General features: G+C 43.2%; 1 protein-coding gene across 1 annotated transcript; it reads left to right on the forward strand.

Moving 5' to 3' along the window:
* Positions 1-1196: 1196 nt before the first annotated feature.
* Positions 1197-15138, forward strand: LOC113097698 (zinc finger protein 462-like; the record flags this gene model as incomplete). Its single annotated transcript, XM_026262959.1, has 10 exons — positions 1197-1530; positions 1654-7028; positions 8121-8258; positions 10729-11087; positions 12560-12678; positions 12883-13050; positions 13678-13891; positions 14178-14314; positions 14602-14825; positions 14898-15138. Coding segments are annotated over exons 1-10 (7201 nt in total), but the record flags the coding sequence as incomplete, so codon positions are not given.
* Between the last annotated feature and the right edge of the window lie 610 nt (positions 15139-15748).

Consider the following 15748-nt stretch of genomic DNA (forward strand, 5'->3'; position numbering starts at 1 on the left):
AATAATGATTGCAGGTCCTTGATAGTATTTTGGTTCCTTTGTGAATTAGAAGTCTAATCTCTGATTTTCTATCAATTTGTCCTCACAACCGGTAAAAATGGTTTGTATTGTGCTCTTAGAATGACTGGCTAAGATCCAGGTAGAGTCTATTTTGTTTGTTTTTACAGCATTTACAGCCTCCTCCAGTGTGTGGCATTGCACTAAACCCATTAAACACTGGCCGTGACATTGAGGCCTTTTCTTGCAGAAATTTGTCCTGGTCTAGCCAAGGCTGAAGATTTACTCTGGTTTGTGTTGATGGTTTTCAGATCTACCGTTAGTACCTTGCTGTATGACTGCTAAATGCATTCCTGTTGTTGAGTTCATGTTAAGATTCATGTCCTTGCCACACAGATCAGATAAAGAATGACCCATGATGAAAGAAAAACATGTTTGCTGTTTCTGTACGTGGTCTTTTACCATTGCTTGGTATTACAGAGAAAAGCGGCAGTTGTGGTTTTATATGTATTTTTTGGATATAAGGTTTACATAAGGTTAGTGCTGAATTAGTTTTATTCTAGTCGTGTGTTCATAACATACTCTCTGTAATTTCTGGATCAGTTTGTAGATTTTCATGGTGAAGTTCTATTGGTATATAAAATGTTCAGTGCAGTCTAATTAAATATTGCAATATCCCCAAATACAGAAGGGATTCGTGAACAGACAAACCTGTGTAAGTGTTGAATTTTGGCAGCTGTGCGAGCATTAATGAAAAAGTATTGATCAGGCCTGGAATCATACTTTGTTTCAGCTCATTGATTGCTATCGTTGCTGGGTGCTCTCAGATCACAGGACACAATAATGCCACCTCCAAGTGACGGCCCGCCCCATAATCCTTTGTATTTGCACAACATCTCTGAAACTCTGAGCATTCCTCATCCCTCTGCGGATTCACTCAATCTTATTTCAGAAGGGCTTGATGCAATCTGATGGAACATGCTGATGTAAATACCAAGGCCCACTGGTGTGCTCCAGCTGAGGCTTATCCCTGGGTAATAAAAAATTGGAACAAATCAGCCCATAATCCCTCCTCAGCTATTGTTCTTGGAGCAGACTGACCACTCGCCAAAAAAAAGAAACATTCTTCTGTTGAATTCTGCCTTTTCAGAATTTCAGATTGCTTTCGACTTGCTGTGAAAAACAATGCTCCAAAATTTCCTTTCCAAGTGTTTGTTTACAGCCTGTGTTTCTGTACTCTGATTCTCACCCTTTCTTTCTTTCTGTCCCTAACCAGGTTTCCCTAATTTTCCAGGGAGTCCTAAGCGATGGAAGTGCTGCAGTGTGATGGTTGTGATTTCCGTGCAGAGTCGAATGATGAGCTCAAGGTGCACGTAGAAGACGTCCACACAGCCTTCCTGCAGCCCGCAGAAGTGGGAGAAGGTGAAGGGTCACCCAGAAGATCCAGGTCTAACTCGTTACACTCGCTCAGCCAAACAGAGGATGAGGAAGACTTGAGCAATCACAATTACGACTCTTTGAAAAAGGAAGCAGGTATATCAACATTTGTGATTCAGAAATAATTAAACATTACATTAGAAGATGCAGAAGATACAAAAGACATAAGAAGAGCTAAACTTGTTTGAAATAGTTTGTCTTTCTCTGTTCATGTTTCAGGTATTAAACCATTTAACAAAGACCTTGGGCACATCTCCGATTCAAAGAAAATGAAACACAACCAGTCAGCAAAACCTTCAAACAAAACGTCAACTCCATTTTTCCAGTGCAAGTTCTGTGTGCGGTACTTCAGATCCAGCTCTCTTCTCAGTGAACACACCAGGAAGGTCCATGGAGAAGCAAGCGATGAAAGATCACTCAAAACTTCCAAGCAGGCCAGCTGCAGTGCTATGACTTACGATGGTGTAGGAACGGTCTTTTCCTGCCAGTATTGCACTTATAAATCCCCACAAAGAGCATGGATTCTGAAACACCAAAAAATGCATCATAAAGAAAGTCTGCCAGGCCACTCGGCTCCTCCTGTTGGAGCAGAGGTTTTGGATTTGGACTCTGATGCCTCCTCCGTAGAAGAACAATGTGAAGAGTCGCCAGGGGATGTAGAACGTAATGTGCTGGAATCTATGATCAAGCCCCAGTCAAGAGGAAGCTTTAACTGTGAGTGGTGTGGGTTTCAGACTTCGCTAAGGCAGCAGTTAGCCGATCACATGATGAAGAAACACCATAACATGGTGAAGATCATGGTATCCTTGCAACAGCCCAAAACGCATGACGGAAGTGTGGGATCCAGCAAGTCTGATTCGGCTTCATCCAGGAGAAGCACTCCAACCTCTAATTTAAACCTGAATGATTTAGCGAGCAATGAAGGTTCCTCTGCAAATCCCTCGTCAATCAAAGGATCCTCTGGCAATGCATCACTCAAGACCACTTCAGGGATATCAAGTTTTCAGTACTCACAGCTCACAGCAAAAATACCCAACAGCACAGGATCTTCCATACTGTCAGAGAGATCGACTTTCACCATGGCAGATATGTCAAGGTCTGGCCTGGATCTAGATGCCAGCATGCTTAATGATTCCAAAAGCAGTTCAGATGATGAACTCTGTGACTTGGATGATCCCAATTACACAGAGTCAGCTGAGGATTCTACTAAGCTGCTTCTGTCAGAAGAGGATAATGACCTGCTGGAAACTAAAGGAGTTCCATTCAAAAGACACATGAACAGGTTCCAGTGCCCTTTCTGCTCCTTCTTGACCATGCACCGACGTAGTATTTCTCGTCACATAGAGAACATTCACTTATCTGGCAAAGCTACGGTGTATAAATGTGACAAGTGCCCCTTTCTTTGCACCAACCCAATAAAACTTGACGCGCACAAACAATGTCACAGTGGGTCTTCTGAATGGGACACTATGGACTTAACCAGTGAAAGTGTAGATGGTCCGTCTGACCACTCTGTGCCAGTAAACGGAGGAAATGGCAGCTCTAAAATCAACGGGAAAAAATCTAGTGCAGTCGATGAACAGCAGGGTCCACATCGGTGCTCACTGTGTAACTTTTCCACCATCACACTAAAAGGTCTACGTGTCCACCAGCAACACAAACACTCATACTGTGATGTAACACAAGTCGCTGGTCAAGAGGGCTCGTCCAATGAGCAGCAAGATTCTGAGTCCGAGTCCTACAGCTCCTTGAGCTTCGTTCAGAAAACTCAGACCTCAATCCTTGGATTTTCAACCAAGAAGCATTTTATTGGGAAGACAGCAAGAAAGTCCATCAACGATTTGCCCTTGGATCTCTCTCCTGTCAAAAAACGGACAAGGATTGATGAAATTGCAAACAATCTCCAGAGCAAGATAAGTCAAAGCCAACAGCATGAAGATGTGATTAACCTTGAGGAGATGGATGATAATATGGAGGAGAATGGAAATCACATCGATTTAGAAACAAGCAAAGAGAGAGAATCCTCTGATGCTCGAAGTCAGCACTACACTTTCAACACGCAGCGCCTTCCTGTTAGAAATTCTGGAAGTGTTCAGACAGAGCGTGGTGTTGGGAAAAGAAAACGCAATCTGCAGTCCAAACTTAGCTCAAGAAACATTCCGGTTCAAGTCACCATTTCTGATGATGAAGACAATTACAGTGCCTCTTTAGAATCTAAAGATGTCCCAGATCAAAGCAGCCAAGATAGCAGAGAGACATATCAAGACAACACTGAATTCAATACTGAAGAACCTGGAAACCTGTTCTACTGTAAACATTGTGAGTACCAAAACAAGTCTGCTCGCAGTGTCAGCACACACTACCAGAGGATGCACCCTTATATCAAGTTTAGCTTCAGATACATCCTGGACCCAGAGGATCAGAGCGCAGTCTTCCGTTGTCTCGAGTGTTTCATCGAATATAACAACTTTAATGATCTGCACCAGCATTATATGACACACCATCCAGAAGCAAGTAACGTTTTGAACTTTAACCAGCCAGATCTGGTGTATATGTGCCGTTTCTGTTCCTACACAAGTCCAAATGTGCGGAGCCTGATGCCCCATTATCAAAGAATGCACCCTTCAGTGAAGATCAACAATGCCATGATCTTCTCCAGCTACATGGTCGATCAGCCTCATAAGGGTGCTGCTGAATCCCAAACACTGAGAGAAATCTTGAATTCTGGGCCCAAGAGTTTCAGCCCCACCTCATCTGGGTCCAGATCATCATCCAGTCCTGCTTTAAAAAGCATCTGCAAAACGGCAGAAGCAAACGCTGAGACTGAAGGTCTTCGAGAAAGTTTGGGTGGTAATGTGGTGGTTTACGACTGTGACGTCTGTTCTTTCTCAAGTCCCAACATGCACTCAGTATTGGTCCATTATCAGAAAAAGCACCCGGAGCAAAAGGCCTCATACTTCCGCATACAGAAGACCATGCGGGTCATATCTGTTGACCGAGCACAGTTGTCAAACAATTCAACCTACAGCCTGACGAGCACCCCCAAGTCTTCAAACGTCATCTCACCTGCAGCTCTGGATGAAGATGTTTATTACTGCAAACACTGTGTCTACAACAACCGCTCTGTAGTGGGTGTTCTGGTCCACTATCAAAAGCGACATCCGGAGATTAAGGTGACGGCAAAGTACATAAAGCAAGCACCCCCAACTCCGGGACTGCTGAAACTCATGGATGAGTTACAGATCGCACCTCCTAAACAATTTCTGAAGCAATTGAACAATAATGGGATTGAAGGGTCAGGTAATTCCAGCACTAAAGGAGCATCTGACAAAGGGGAACCTGAAATGCTGTTCTTCTGCCAGCACTGCGACTACGGGAACCGGACTGTGAAGGGGGTCTTGATTCATTACCAGAAGAAGCACAGGGATGTGAAAGCCAATGCTGACCTCGTCCGTAGACACACAGCTGTGGTCAGGAGTCAGAGAGAACGAGCACAGATGTCCCAAGCAGGAAGTTCTACATCCACTGCAACTGTAGCTACTGAAGCAGAAAAATCCAGGGCGTTGCGATCTTTGAAGTGTAGACACTGTGTATACACATCTCCTTATGTGTATGCATTGAAGAAGCATTTGAAGAAGGATCATCCTACAGTGAAGGCCACGGCTATGACGATCTTACACTGGGCTTATCAGGATGGCGTGTTGGAGGCTGGTTATCACTGTGAGTGGTGCATATACTCCCATGCTGAACCAAGCGGGCTGCTCATGCATTACCAAAGACGCCATCCTGAGCACAACGTCGACTACACCTACATGGCTAGCAAACTGTGGGCTGGTCCTGATACTTCCACCAGCAGACAAGCTGGGAACTCTGAAACTAAGCATTACCAATGCAGAGATTGTGCCTTTGAGGCGTGCTCCATCTGGGATATTACTAACCATTACCAAGTGGTGCACCCTTGGGCCGTCAAAGGTGACGAGTCTGTCCTACTCGACATTATCAAAGGAAACAAAGCACCTGAAAAGCTGCTCCCACATCTGCCCAAAGGACATATTTCCATGTCCAGTCCATTTAACAGCAACCAGGAGGAAGAGGCTGCAGTTGAAGTCAGCCGCCCAACACATGAGCGACAGGCTAATCTCTCTTTGTCTGCCACATCGTCTATTTCAAATAACCCTTACCAGTGCACCGTATGCTTGTCTGAGTACAACAGTCTTCACGGGCTTCTGACCCACTATGGCAAGAAACACCCAGGCATGAAAGTGAAAGCTGCTGACTTTGCTCAGGAGGCAGATATCAACCCTAGCTCTGTTTACAAGTGCAGACAATGTCCGTACGTGAACTCTCGCATCCATGGAGTTCTCACACACTACCAGAAGCGGCATCCTTCCATCAAAGTCACGGCTGAAGACTTTGCCGATGATGTTGAGCAGGTAAACGAATTGGTTAATGAGGGAGATGAACGATCCAAAACCCAGAGACAGGGCTACGGGGCTTACCGCTGCAAGATATGTCCTTACACACATGGCACTTTAGAGAAACTGAAGATACACTATGAGAAATATCATAACCAGTCGGCCACAGATATGTTGAAAGCAAATGCTATCCAGTCGCCAGCCAGAAGAGAGGATTCGGTTGCTGAATGCAGCAGCAGCAGTGTGACCGAAGTCTCAGAGGCCTGTGACTTTGACCTCAAGCTTCCCGAAGTTGCGAAGAGCGACAAGCATGCGTTGTTTAAATGCCAGCTGTGCAAATACTTCTGCTCCACCCGGAAAGGTATCGCTCGTCACTACCGTATCAAGCATAACAATGTCAGAGCACAGCCCGAAGGGAAGAACAATGTCTTTAAATGTGCCCTCTGCTCCTACACCAACCCCATCCGCAAAGGCCTCGCAGCACACTACCAGAAACGGCATGACATTGATGCCTACTACACCCATTGCTTGGCAGCATCCAAGACTGTGGCGGAGAAACCGAACAAGGTGACGCTGCCCTTGGCATCAGAGGCAGAGTCTCCAGCGATGAGCGAAGAACTAAGGCTGGCAGTGGACCGAAGGAAATGTTCACTCTGCTCTTTCCAGGCGTTCAGCAGGAAGAGTATCGTTTCCCATTACATAAAGCGCCACCCAGGAGTCTTTCCCAAGAAGCAGCCCTCCAGCAAACTGGGCCGTTACTTCACTGTGATCTATTCCAAGGAGGCAGAGAAACCTCCATCTACGGAAGAGGTGGAAGTCGTTGAAGTTAAGGATGAGGTGGAACCTGAAGGTGAGGTGGACTGGCTCCCCTTTAAATGCCTGAAATGCTTCAAGCTGTCGTTCAGCGTGGCAGAGCTGCTGGTGATGCATTACAACGACTGCCACGACAAGGAACTCAAGCGGGATTTCGTCACCATTCCGAGCCCCGCAGAAGATGGGACAGAGCTCTACCAGTGCACCCACTGTGAAATCAAGTTCTTGACTCTTCCAGAACTCAGCGTCCATCTGATAAACCACAATGAGGATTTCCAGAAAAAAGCCATGAGGCTTGAGCGAAGAAAACAGCTTCAAAGCAAACAGAGGACGACAGAGCCACCAGATGCCAAACCTGAGAATAAGGTGAGCTTAAACACCTTCTAATGGGTAAAATTTGGTTATAACAGTTGAATTACCCAAGCCCGTATTCATCAAGCTTCTCAAAGTGCCATTTTATTCTTGAGAAACTTTTTTGATTTGTCCATGCCTATGTCATCATCCAAAATCCTGTTTGGGGCACAGCAAAGTGTTGTGAATCATATATAAGACTGACACTTAAGATTTACTCCTACACTTCACTTAAATTATGATTGAGATGCTTGATCACTATTTTTAAAGGGGTCAGAAGTGCCAGATTGTCATAGCAAAGTCAGAATGACCTCCTCTCCAAGATTTACAAAACGGTCATCCATAAAATCCATTGCTGTTATTTTGTAAGTAATCTTAAAGATTCCTAAATGCATCTACTTACGGAAGGCCAAATATAAAGTGCATTTGCTTTCTCCTAGATACACACACATCTCCTGACATGACTGCTTCAACAGTAACTGTGTTACTGAAACCACGCCTTCTTTCTTTCGGTCAACATTTGGGCCACATTACGCAAATATTTCCACACAGTGATGTAGAGATGTGGGGGCGTGTTTAAACAAGCTGTTTTAAGGGGCGTGGCAGAGTCTTAACTTTGAAAAAGAATATCTCTTTTGACTTGAGACTTTAGTCTTTGCCACTATACAGATCTTCTTCATACACAAAGAGCTTGTAACACTCCAAAGAGTAAGGAAACATTGAAATTGCTTCATATGACCCCCTTTAAGTGCAGCTTTGAGCCAAGAATAGTTTTTACTCTCGAGTCAATTCCTATCATTGTTTTTGTGAGTAATTCTCAAAGGGTTGATAAATACGGGCCCTGGCTAACTTTCAAAACTGTATTCTGTGTGATTTTCTCTAGCAGTGATCAGAGTGCTTTAGGAACATAGGAAGTAGAATAACAGCAGAAGATTTTTTAGTGTAGCTTTTGCATTTGGATTTAATCTCGATCACCACAAGCAAACAAGTGCATTGCAAGCAGGCAACACTGGCAACAATCTTCAGCTTCATTGACTATAGTTGCAAGTGATAGAACAAAACTAGATTGCACTAATGATCTTCTGTTGTCATTGTCTCTTCCAGCAGGTGGATGGCACCCCCGGTAAGACTCCCATTGGCTACAGGTGTAACTTCTGCGTGGAGGTCCACCCCACCCTCCGAGCCATCTGCAACCACCTGAGAAAGCATGTGCAGTACGGGGAGGCCAAGAAGGGACACGTGAAGGTACGAACGTACATAGTTACCTCATGCTTCATCAAAGGCTTTTAAAAAGTCTGAGTGCTTAATAAATCTTCACCTGTGACTTAGATTCATTCATTTTCTCATCTGTTTTTGAGATCTTAATAGATTTGTTCACAATATCTAGATGCAGACCTTTATTTCCTGAGGTGGCCTCTCTTCTTCTGCTCTTTTCTAATAGCAGATGCATTTACAGGCTGTTTGGACATGTTTTTCTTCCACTTAAGTGTCTTGTTCACTTGTTTGGATGGTTAAACTACTATAGTCTGCACATTCAATGAAATGGACAAATAGAGCAAATCCTTGAGAATTGCAGAAGAAACAGCGAGTGCGGAGTTATGACATTTCCTTAAACTCTAGTGTTTTATTTCCTTGTGTGGGCATTCTTGAGGACAGCCTTGAACGTGTCATAAAGTCATGCGATTAAATCTAGCGGCCTTGTGTTACACGTTTTGCATATTAAAGACTTGATATAAAGGATATTCTTCTTATTCTGAAGCTCTTTTCTGAATGTGGTGTGGCCTTAGAGTGTGCACTAAATTTGGTTTTTAGACGCTAACAATGTTGCTACCAACCTCTTACAACAGTCTTTCTGTCAGGAGAGCACCTGTGATGCCTTAAAATGCTTTCTAGGACAGTCAATAGACTCCAAAAGATTTAAGGTTAACATTTATATTTACGTAGACAGGAATGATTATTCCTTGGATCCATATTTAATAAACGAAATCTACAGTAGTTGATCAAAAATAGTCCTGCAGTGTGACAAATGAATTTTAAAAAGTACAGTGTTAGTTTCAATTAGTTAATGCATGGTTGCAATATCTGTATTATAGTAGAAATGTGTGGCGTTTTGCACACTGTAATGGTTTTCATAATGAGGACTTTCCTCACTAACCATAGCGTCTAAGTTGGACTGTTTCTGCAGAGAGCTGCATTTAGACATGTCTGAGTCCAGAATCCTGAGACCCTCGATGCAACCCTCTCTGAAGAGAAAGCCAGTTAGTTTGTCTTGATGGTTTGGCGTAGAGAGAGTTGTGTAAGCGTCTTAGTGTTAGTATTCCTCAGAGAGTGCCAGTGCTGGCAGAGAGGCCTGAGGATTTGAGCAGAAGCCCAGCGAGGATCACAGATGGGACGGATCGCACCGGACACTAGGGGGCAGCGCTCACGGCTCTCAGACACAGACACATGGCCAGGGATTCCCAAAGTTTCTCGTCAGCTGAAGCCCTAAATTATTTTGTGAAGTTAATTCAATAATTTATTACAATTTTAAGAAACCCATTTGCATTCATGTTGGTTAATATTCACATCATGAAGTGTTTTAGTATGTGTTAAGTCCACTTTGTGACTACATGTCAACTATTGCTCATTCATTTGCAACTACATATCTACTAACTCTCAGAACAATGACCTAAACTGGCATCATCCTTGCAATTAAACAAAAACCTTTAATGTGAATACAGATACAGAATGTAAACCAGGTATGCATGCCATCAGTCCTAGAAATAACACAATTCTCTACTTTCATCAGTTTGAATTCCAGTTTGGAAACCTTATACTATTGTGCACTCTTTCTTTTATCATCGTTTTGAATCAGTATGCAATGTTACATGTTTAAAATAGTAATATGACCTCACTGATGTGGTGTCTAGTTATCATGAGCATTTGGTTTGGTTATTTGTGTCAAAGAAAAAAAATCTACTTTGTAATCACATAGTGTTAAATATCAGTCTGATCAATATAATGATTCAAGAACGGGCTGAAAAGATACATCTGTCACTCTTGCATCACAGTGGTGCATTTTGCACAGAAATACTCCAAAAAAGAAATATTCTAAAGTGTGCGTCTGATTGGCCGAGGGGTGCAGGAGCGTCTCATACACCCGTCTGAAGTGCGGGGTCAGATCTCTCTCTGAGATGCTGAGTTTCCTGCGGCTGTAAAGCAGCAGATGTCTCAGAAACACATTTCTAAATAAAGAAAAGGGGATGTCCCGATAGAGCTCTCAGCCTCAGAGCGCTTTAATGGCCGTTATCAAACACAGATCATCTGTGCTTCAGTCCAGAGCCCAAGATCACCTCCAAACCCAGAGAAATATCATATATCAGTGAGATTTATCAGGATTAATAAAGCCCAGGAACCTTAAATATGTGGCAGAACATGACTAGTTTGGTTGTTTCACCACAAAAAAAGAAACATGTTTTTTTAAAATAGTGTCTTCTGCTCACCAGAGCTGCATTTATGTGATTTGAACATACTGAAAAATTGTGAAATGTTATTAATATATAAATAGCTCTTTTCTGTGTGAATACACTGTAAAATGTAATTTAATCCTGTGAACAGAACTGTATTTTCAGCATCATTTCTCCAGTCTCAGAAATCATTCTTATATGTATTATTTTAGATATATTACAGTAATGAGAATCAGATTCGGTCCTTCATCAGTGGTTTCCTCTGGCAGCAGGAAGCAGCAGAGATGCCTGTTCCCATGGACGCAGTCACCAACGGCGATGTGGAGGATGTGGTTGCCGTGGACGCTGACCCACTGGAGACTGCTGCATCACCGGCTGACATCACCATGGAGACGGAGGAGCCGGTGGCCGTGGAAACGGAGATGATGGTCGAGCCGCTGGAGCTGGAGCAGGAGCAGGAGCAGGAGCGAGTGGTTCCTGGGCATCCGTGCAGCATGTGCAGCCGTATGTTCATGTCCATGCAGGGCCTGCGCTCTCACGAGAGGAGCCACTCCGCTGGAGCTCTCCTCCACACACACCACAGACACAGCTGTCAGCACTGTCAGTTCAGCTCGCCCTTCAGACACAAGTGAGTGACACTCACATCAGATCCCCTTCAGAATACACACTCAGGACCGACAACAGGATGCTTTTCACCATGTGTTTTAGGAATAAAGTGTCCTACTAATCACAGTCTATTATATATGAACAAACCCCTCAGTACAAATCTATAGAAAATAGTTTTGGTGTATGTAAGTGCTGCTGAAGTGGAGAAACATGGATTTTCACCATGTGTTTTAGAGTTAAAATGCTGTATAAATCAGTGTGAATTATACATGTACAAACCCTCAGAAAAAGATTCAGAATATAGACAGAAAAAAGTATGTTTCGTCGTGCAAAAGTGGGTACTAAATTGGGAGAATTTTAGTTTTTGAAAGATACGTGTTGGAAATTAAATTCTATCAATAGATTAGATAGATAGATAGATAGATAGTAGATAGAGAGCAATAAATAAAAGCTTACATTTCACTACTTCTTGAAAAAAACCCAAAAGTTTCAAATTCTATGAGTTTGTCTTGTAGTGGTCTCGTCTATGAGAGCACTAAAATAATAAACTTCATCGTCTCTTACATCAAACTAAGAGAGGAGATAGACAGATAACTGGAGGAGAGGAGTATGTGAGCTGGTAGATGTTGCTAGTCTCCTCGTCCTACTTCCTGTGAGAATGGCAGAGTTAAAATCCTGGCTTTCACTGGATGTTCTCGGTGACCCAGAAAGGCTGCTGGTTTCATGATGCCACACCAAGGAAACCGTGGATATTTAAAAACACTGATTCCCAGAGATCCCTGTCGGGAGACGCTGTTTTAGTCAGAAGTCTCAGCGCTAAAAGCAGGATCCTCTTCCTCAGGTTCTTCCAGGGTTATCAGTAGACGCGTCTCTTTCTTCCTGTCCGTGTGCAATCTGAACCTGTGACACCTGCTGAGTGTTAGTGCATGCTTTAACATATTTATTTATGTGTTGTTTTTATGAGAATAGAGATCTGATAATTAAACCTGTATCACACACATGAATCAGAGCGTGTGCACGACTACAGTGATTGTTAGTAAAAACTGTTACAGATAGTTGTCTTTACTTCAAAAACAGTGGGGACAAAAGGTGAATTATTATTATTTTTTTTATCATTTGTATTAATCAGTTGGGTAAAATAGAGATTTTATTTTTGTAACCCCCCCCCCCCAAATAAAATTGTTCAAACTAAAACTGAAATAAAAAATAATGCTAATATAAATATAATTGGTGTAAAAACTAATAAACAAAACTACTAATATTAAACTAATTTTTAAATGAAAACTTACATAATATAAATAAAGCTAATTCAAATATCAATTATACAGTAATGTGTAATAATAACAGTGATGACATCGAACACTAAGATGGTGGATCGTTGAGGATTTAGAAACTTGATGGTTTGTTTATCCTCCCTGTGTGTGTGTGTGTGTGTGTGTGTTTGTGTGTGTGTGTTGGTGGTGTGTGGTCTGACCCACTGTGTTTTGTCTCCAGTCTGGACCGTCACGTCCAGTCACACCACGGACATCAGAAGCCCTTCCGCTGTAAGCTCTGTCCCTTTAAATCCTCCTACCTGAGCCGCCTCAAGAGACACCTGCAGAAATCACACGCAGGTGAGACGCTACACACACACACACACACACACACACACACACACACACACACACACACACACACATACACACACATACAGGCACACACACTCAAAAGAAATGTCCAAAGTGTTCGAATGTGAGCACAGAGCTGCAGGCGTGTGTTAATGTGGTGTGTGTGTGTGTCTGTGCATGCATGTGTGTGTGTGTGTGTGTGTGTTGCAGGTGAACACACGTATAAGTGCACCTCGTGTCTGTTCTCCACTGTGAGCGTCGTCCAGCTGAAGGAGCACTCGCTGCAGGAGCACGGAGAGACGCTCACGCTGCCCAAACTCACAACACCACCCAACACTGAACACCAGCAGGACACAGACCTCGACCCACAATGCACTGGTGCTGAACATGACATGCATGTGACCCACTCTTTAGTGTTTGACTTCTTGCACTGAACCTTTTAGTTATAAACAGCCAACAATTATACATGCATTTAGAATAAAACTCTAAATATTGGCATGAGGGTGAAAAATATTGTTTATTTAAACTATCTTTCAGAAGTCTGAAGCCAATAAGATTTTTATTATTAATTAGTTTTTATTGAACAAGGACACATTATATTGATCAAAGGTGAAAGTATGAAAGACATTTATAATGTTACAGTAGATTTATATCTCAAATAAAAGCTGTTCTTTTGAACTTTCTATTCATCTGTGAATCCTGAAAAATAAAATGTATGACAGGTTTCACAGAAGAATTGAGCAGCACAACTGTGTTCAACACTGATAATAATCTTCATGTTTCTTGAGCAGTAAATCATCATATTATCATGACTTCTGAAGATCATGTGACACTGAAGACTGGAGGAATGATGTTCTATTATTATGCGTGGCCACATCACTCTCTCAGCATGTAATCATCGAGCTAAACGAGGGCTGTGAGAGATGATTCAGGCATGGTTAGACTCATGCGAGGCAGATGTGAGGCAGTAATGATGCTGATGTCTCTGTGTCCGTGTCGTCTCAGAGTCTGTGGAGGATCTGGAGCCAGCATATGTGTCGTCCAGTCCTCGTCCGCTCGAGAGTCCTGTTCCTCCGGCCCGGCTCGACTCCATCCTCACCTGTGAGTTCTGTGAGTTCAGCTCCGGCTACATGCAGAGTCTGCGCAGACATTACCGAGACCGGCACGGAGGAAAGAAGCTCTTCAAGTGCAAGGACTGCTCCTTCTTCACCTGCTACAAGTGAGATCTAATATCAGTTAGTTCATGCTTTCCCTGGGGATTGAACCCGTGACCCTTTCGACGCGAACGCTCATGTGCTATTGTTTCAGCTACAGCTACATGATTTCTGTCATAAAGAGAAATGTATAATTGTGACTCATTCAGTGTATTGTTGTGTATTTCTCCAAATACACGTCTGTGCTCCTGATGCCTGCTTCTGTGCTGCAGGGACAGGTGTAGCTCTAGATTGGGCAGTGTCAGGACACCACAGATGTAGTGATCATGTGAGTGACTGTGTTGTGTTCAGGTCCTCGTTCACGCTGCATGTGGAGGCCGGTCACACCAGCGGCTCGGAGGAGACGCCCAGAGACCTGCGCTGTCCTTTCTGTCTGTACCACACCAGACACAAGAGCAGCATGATCGACCACATCGTCCTGCACAGAGGTCAGCTACTGACCAAATTAGGATTTCTCCAACTTATCTTCCTTGTTTCAAAATCCAACTTCCTCAATCCAATGGTTGCATTTTTTGTTGTTGTATTTTTCCACATGCTATTGTTGGAAATGAACTATCCATCTGTGTATTTCAGTGCAGAAGTAGGCTGTTTCATATGAACGTGGGAGACTTTTGAATTATTAGACACATGATTATTTATGCATGAGTGTGTGAAGATGATGTGGGTCAGTTTAAGAGCGCTTCAGAGTGTGATTGTGTGGTCTGATGTTTCTCAGAGGAGCGTGTGGTCCCGCTGGAGGTGTCTCGCTCGAAGCTGTCCCGTCATCTGGAGGGTCTGGTGTATCGCTGTCATAAATGCACCTTCACCTGCTCCAGCGAGCAGAACCTCGAGCAGCACATCCAGAAACACCAGGAGCTGAAGCCCTACCAGTGTCAGCTCTGCTACTACGACAGCAGACTCCTGAACGAGCTGGAGATGCACCTGCAGCAGGAGCACAAGGTCTGTCCTCAGCCCTGGATCATCATGATTTCACTTAATGAGCTGTTACTCAGTCTAACCCGTCGTCTGCAGGTGATCCGAAACTTAGAGCTGGTGGGGCGGGTGAACCTGGACCAGCTGGAGCTGATGAAGGACACGAGCAGCAGCGAGGAGGAGAGAGAGGAAGAGCAGACTCTAGAGGAGGGGGAGGAGCTGAGGGAGGAGGGGGAGGAGCTGGAGGAGGAGCTAAGGGAGGAGGAGGAGGAGCGTCCAGAGAGCAGTCAGACCGAGGTGACAGGTAACGCTCTTCATGTTCATCAGAGACAGTGCTTCTGTACAGATGAACAACTGACACAAACTCAAGACTGTAAATCTACTAAATACTCTTAATATAGCAGTAACACTTCACCTCCTGTCACTAAAATGAAAGTATGCTAAAATACCTTTTTTTGTTGTTGTATTATGATATATAGGTCAGTACAACACAAGTAAATAGAGAAAGACATCATATGTTTACCAGCTGATTAATCATAGTACATTAAGAGAACATTTTTTTACAGGTTTCCTACTTTAAACATACAAATCCAGTATATTTCCAGAAAATGAATCTGAAAATTGAATAAACCAGGGTTCAGAATTCTTGTTTGCTTGTTGACAGAGTTTGGATGGATTTCTGTTTTGTCACTCCATAAATCAGAAAAAACTGTCAGCAGACCATCATGTTTTTAGGAATAAAGTGTTCTGTAAATAAAAGTGAATGATATATGAACAGACCTTCAGAATATAGAAAGGAATTAAACTGCCAAGTGTAACTGGTGGATAAGATTGGATTGAAATCTACAGACACAAATAGATAAAGTGTAATAAAATAAACCCTTAAATGTATATTCTAGATGTCTACTGTAACGAGGAGTCAGGGACATTCGGATCAATGTGCAATGTTT

Source organism: Carassius auratus, unplaced genomic scaffold (genome assembly GCF_003368295.1).
Source record: "Carassius auratus strain Wakin unplaced genomic scaffold, ASM336829v1 scaf_tig00216377, whole genome shotgun sequence".
Lineage (NCBI taxonomy): Eukaryota > Metazoa > Chordata > Actinopteri > Cypriniformes > Cyprinidae > Carassius > Carassius auratus.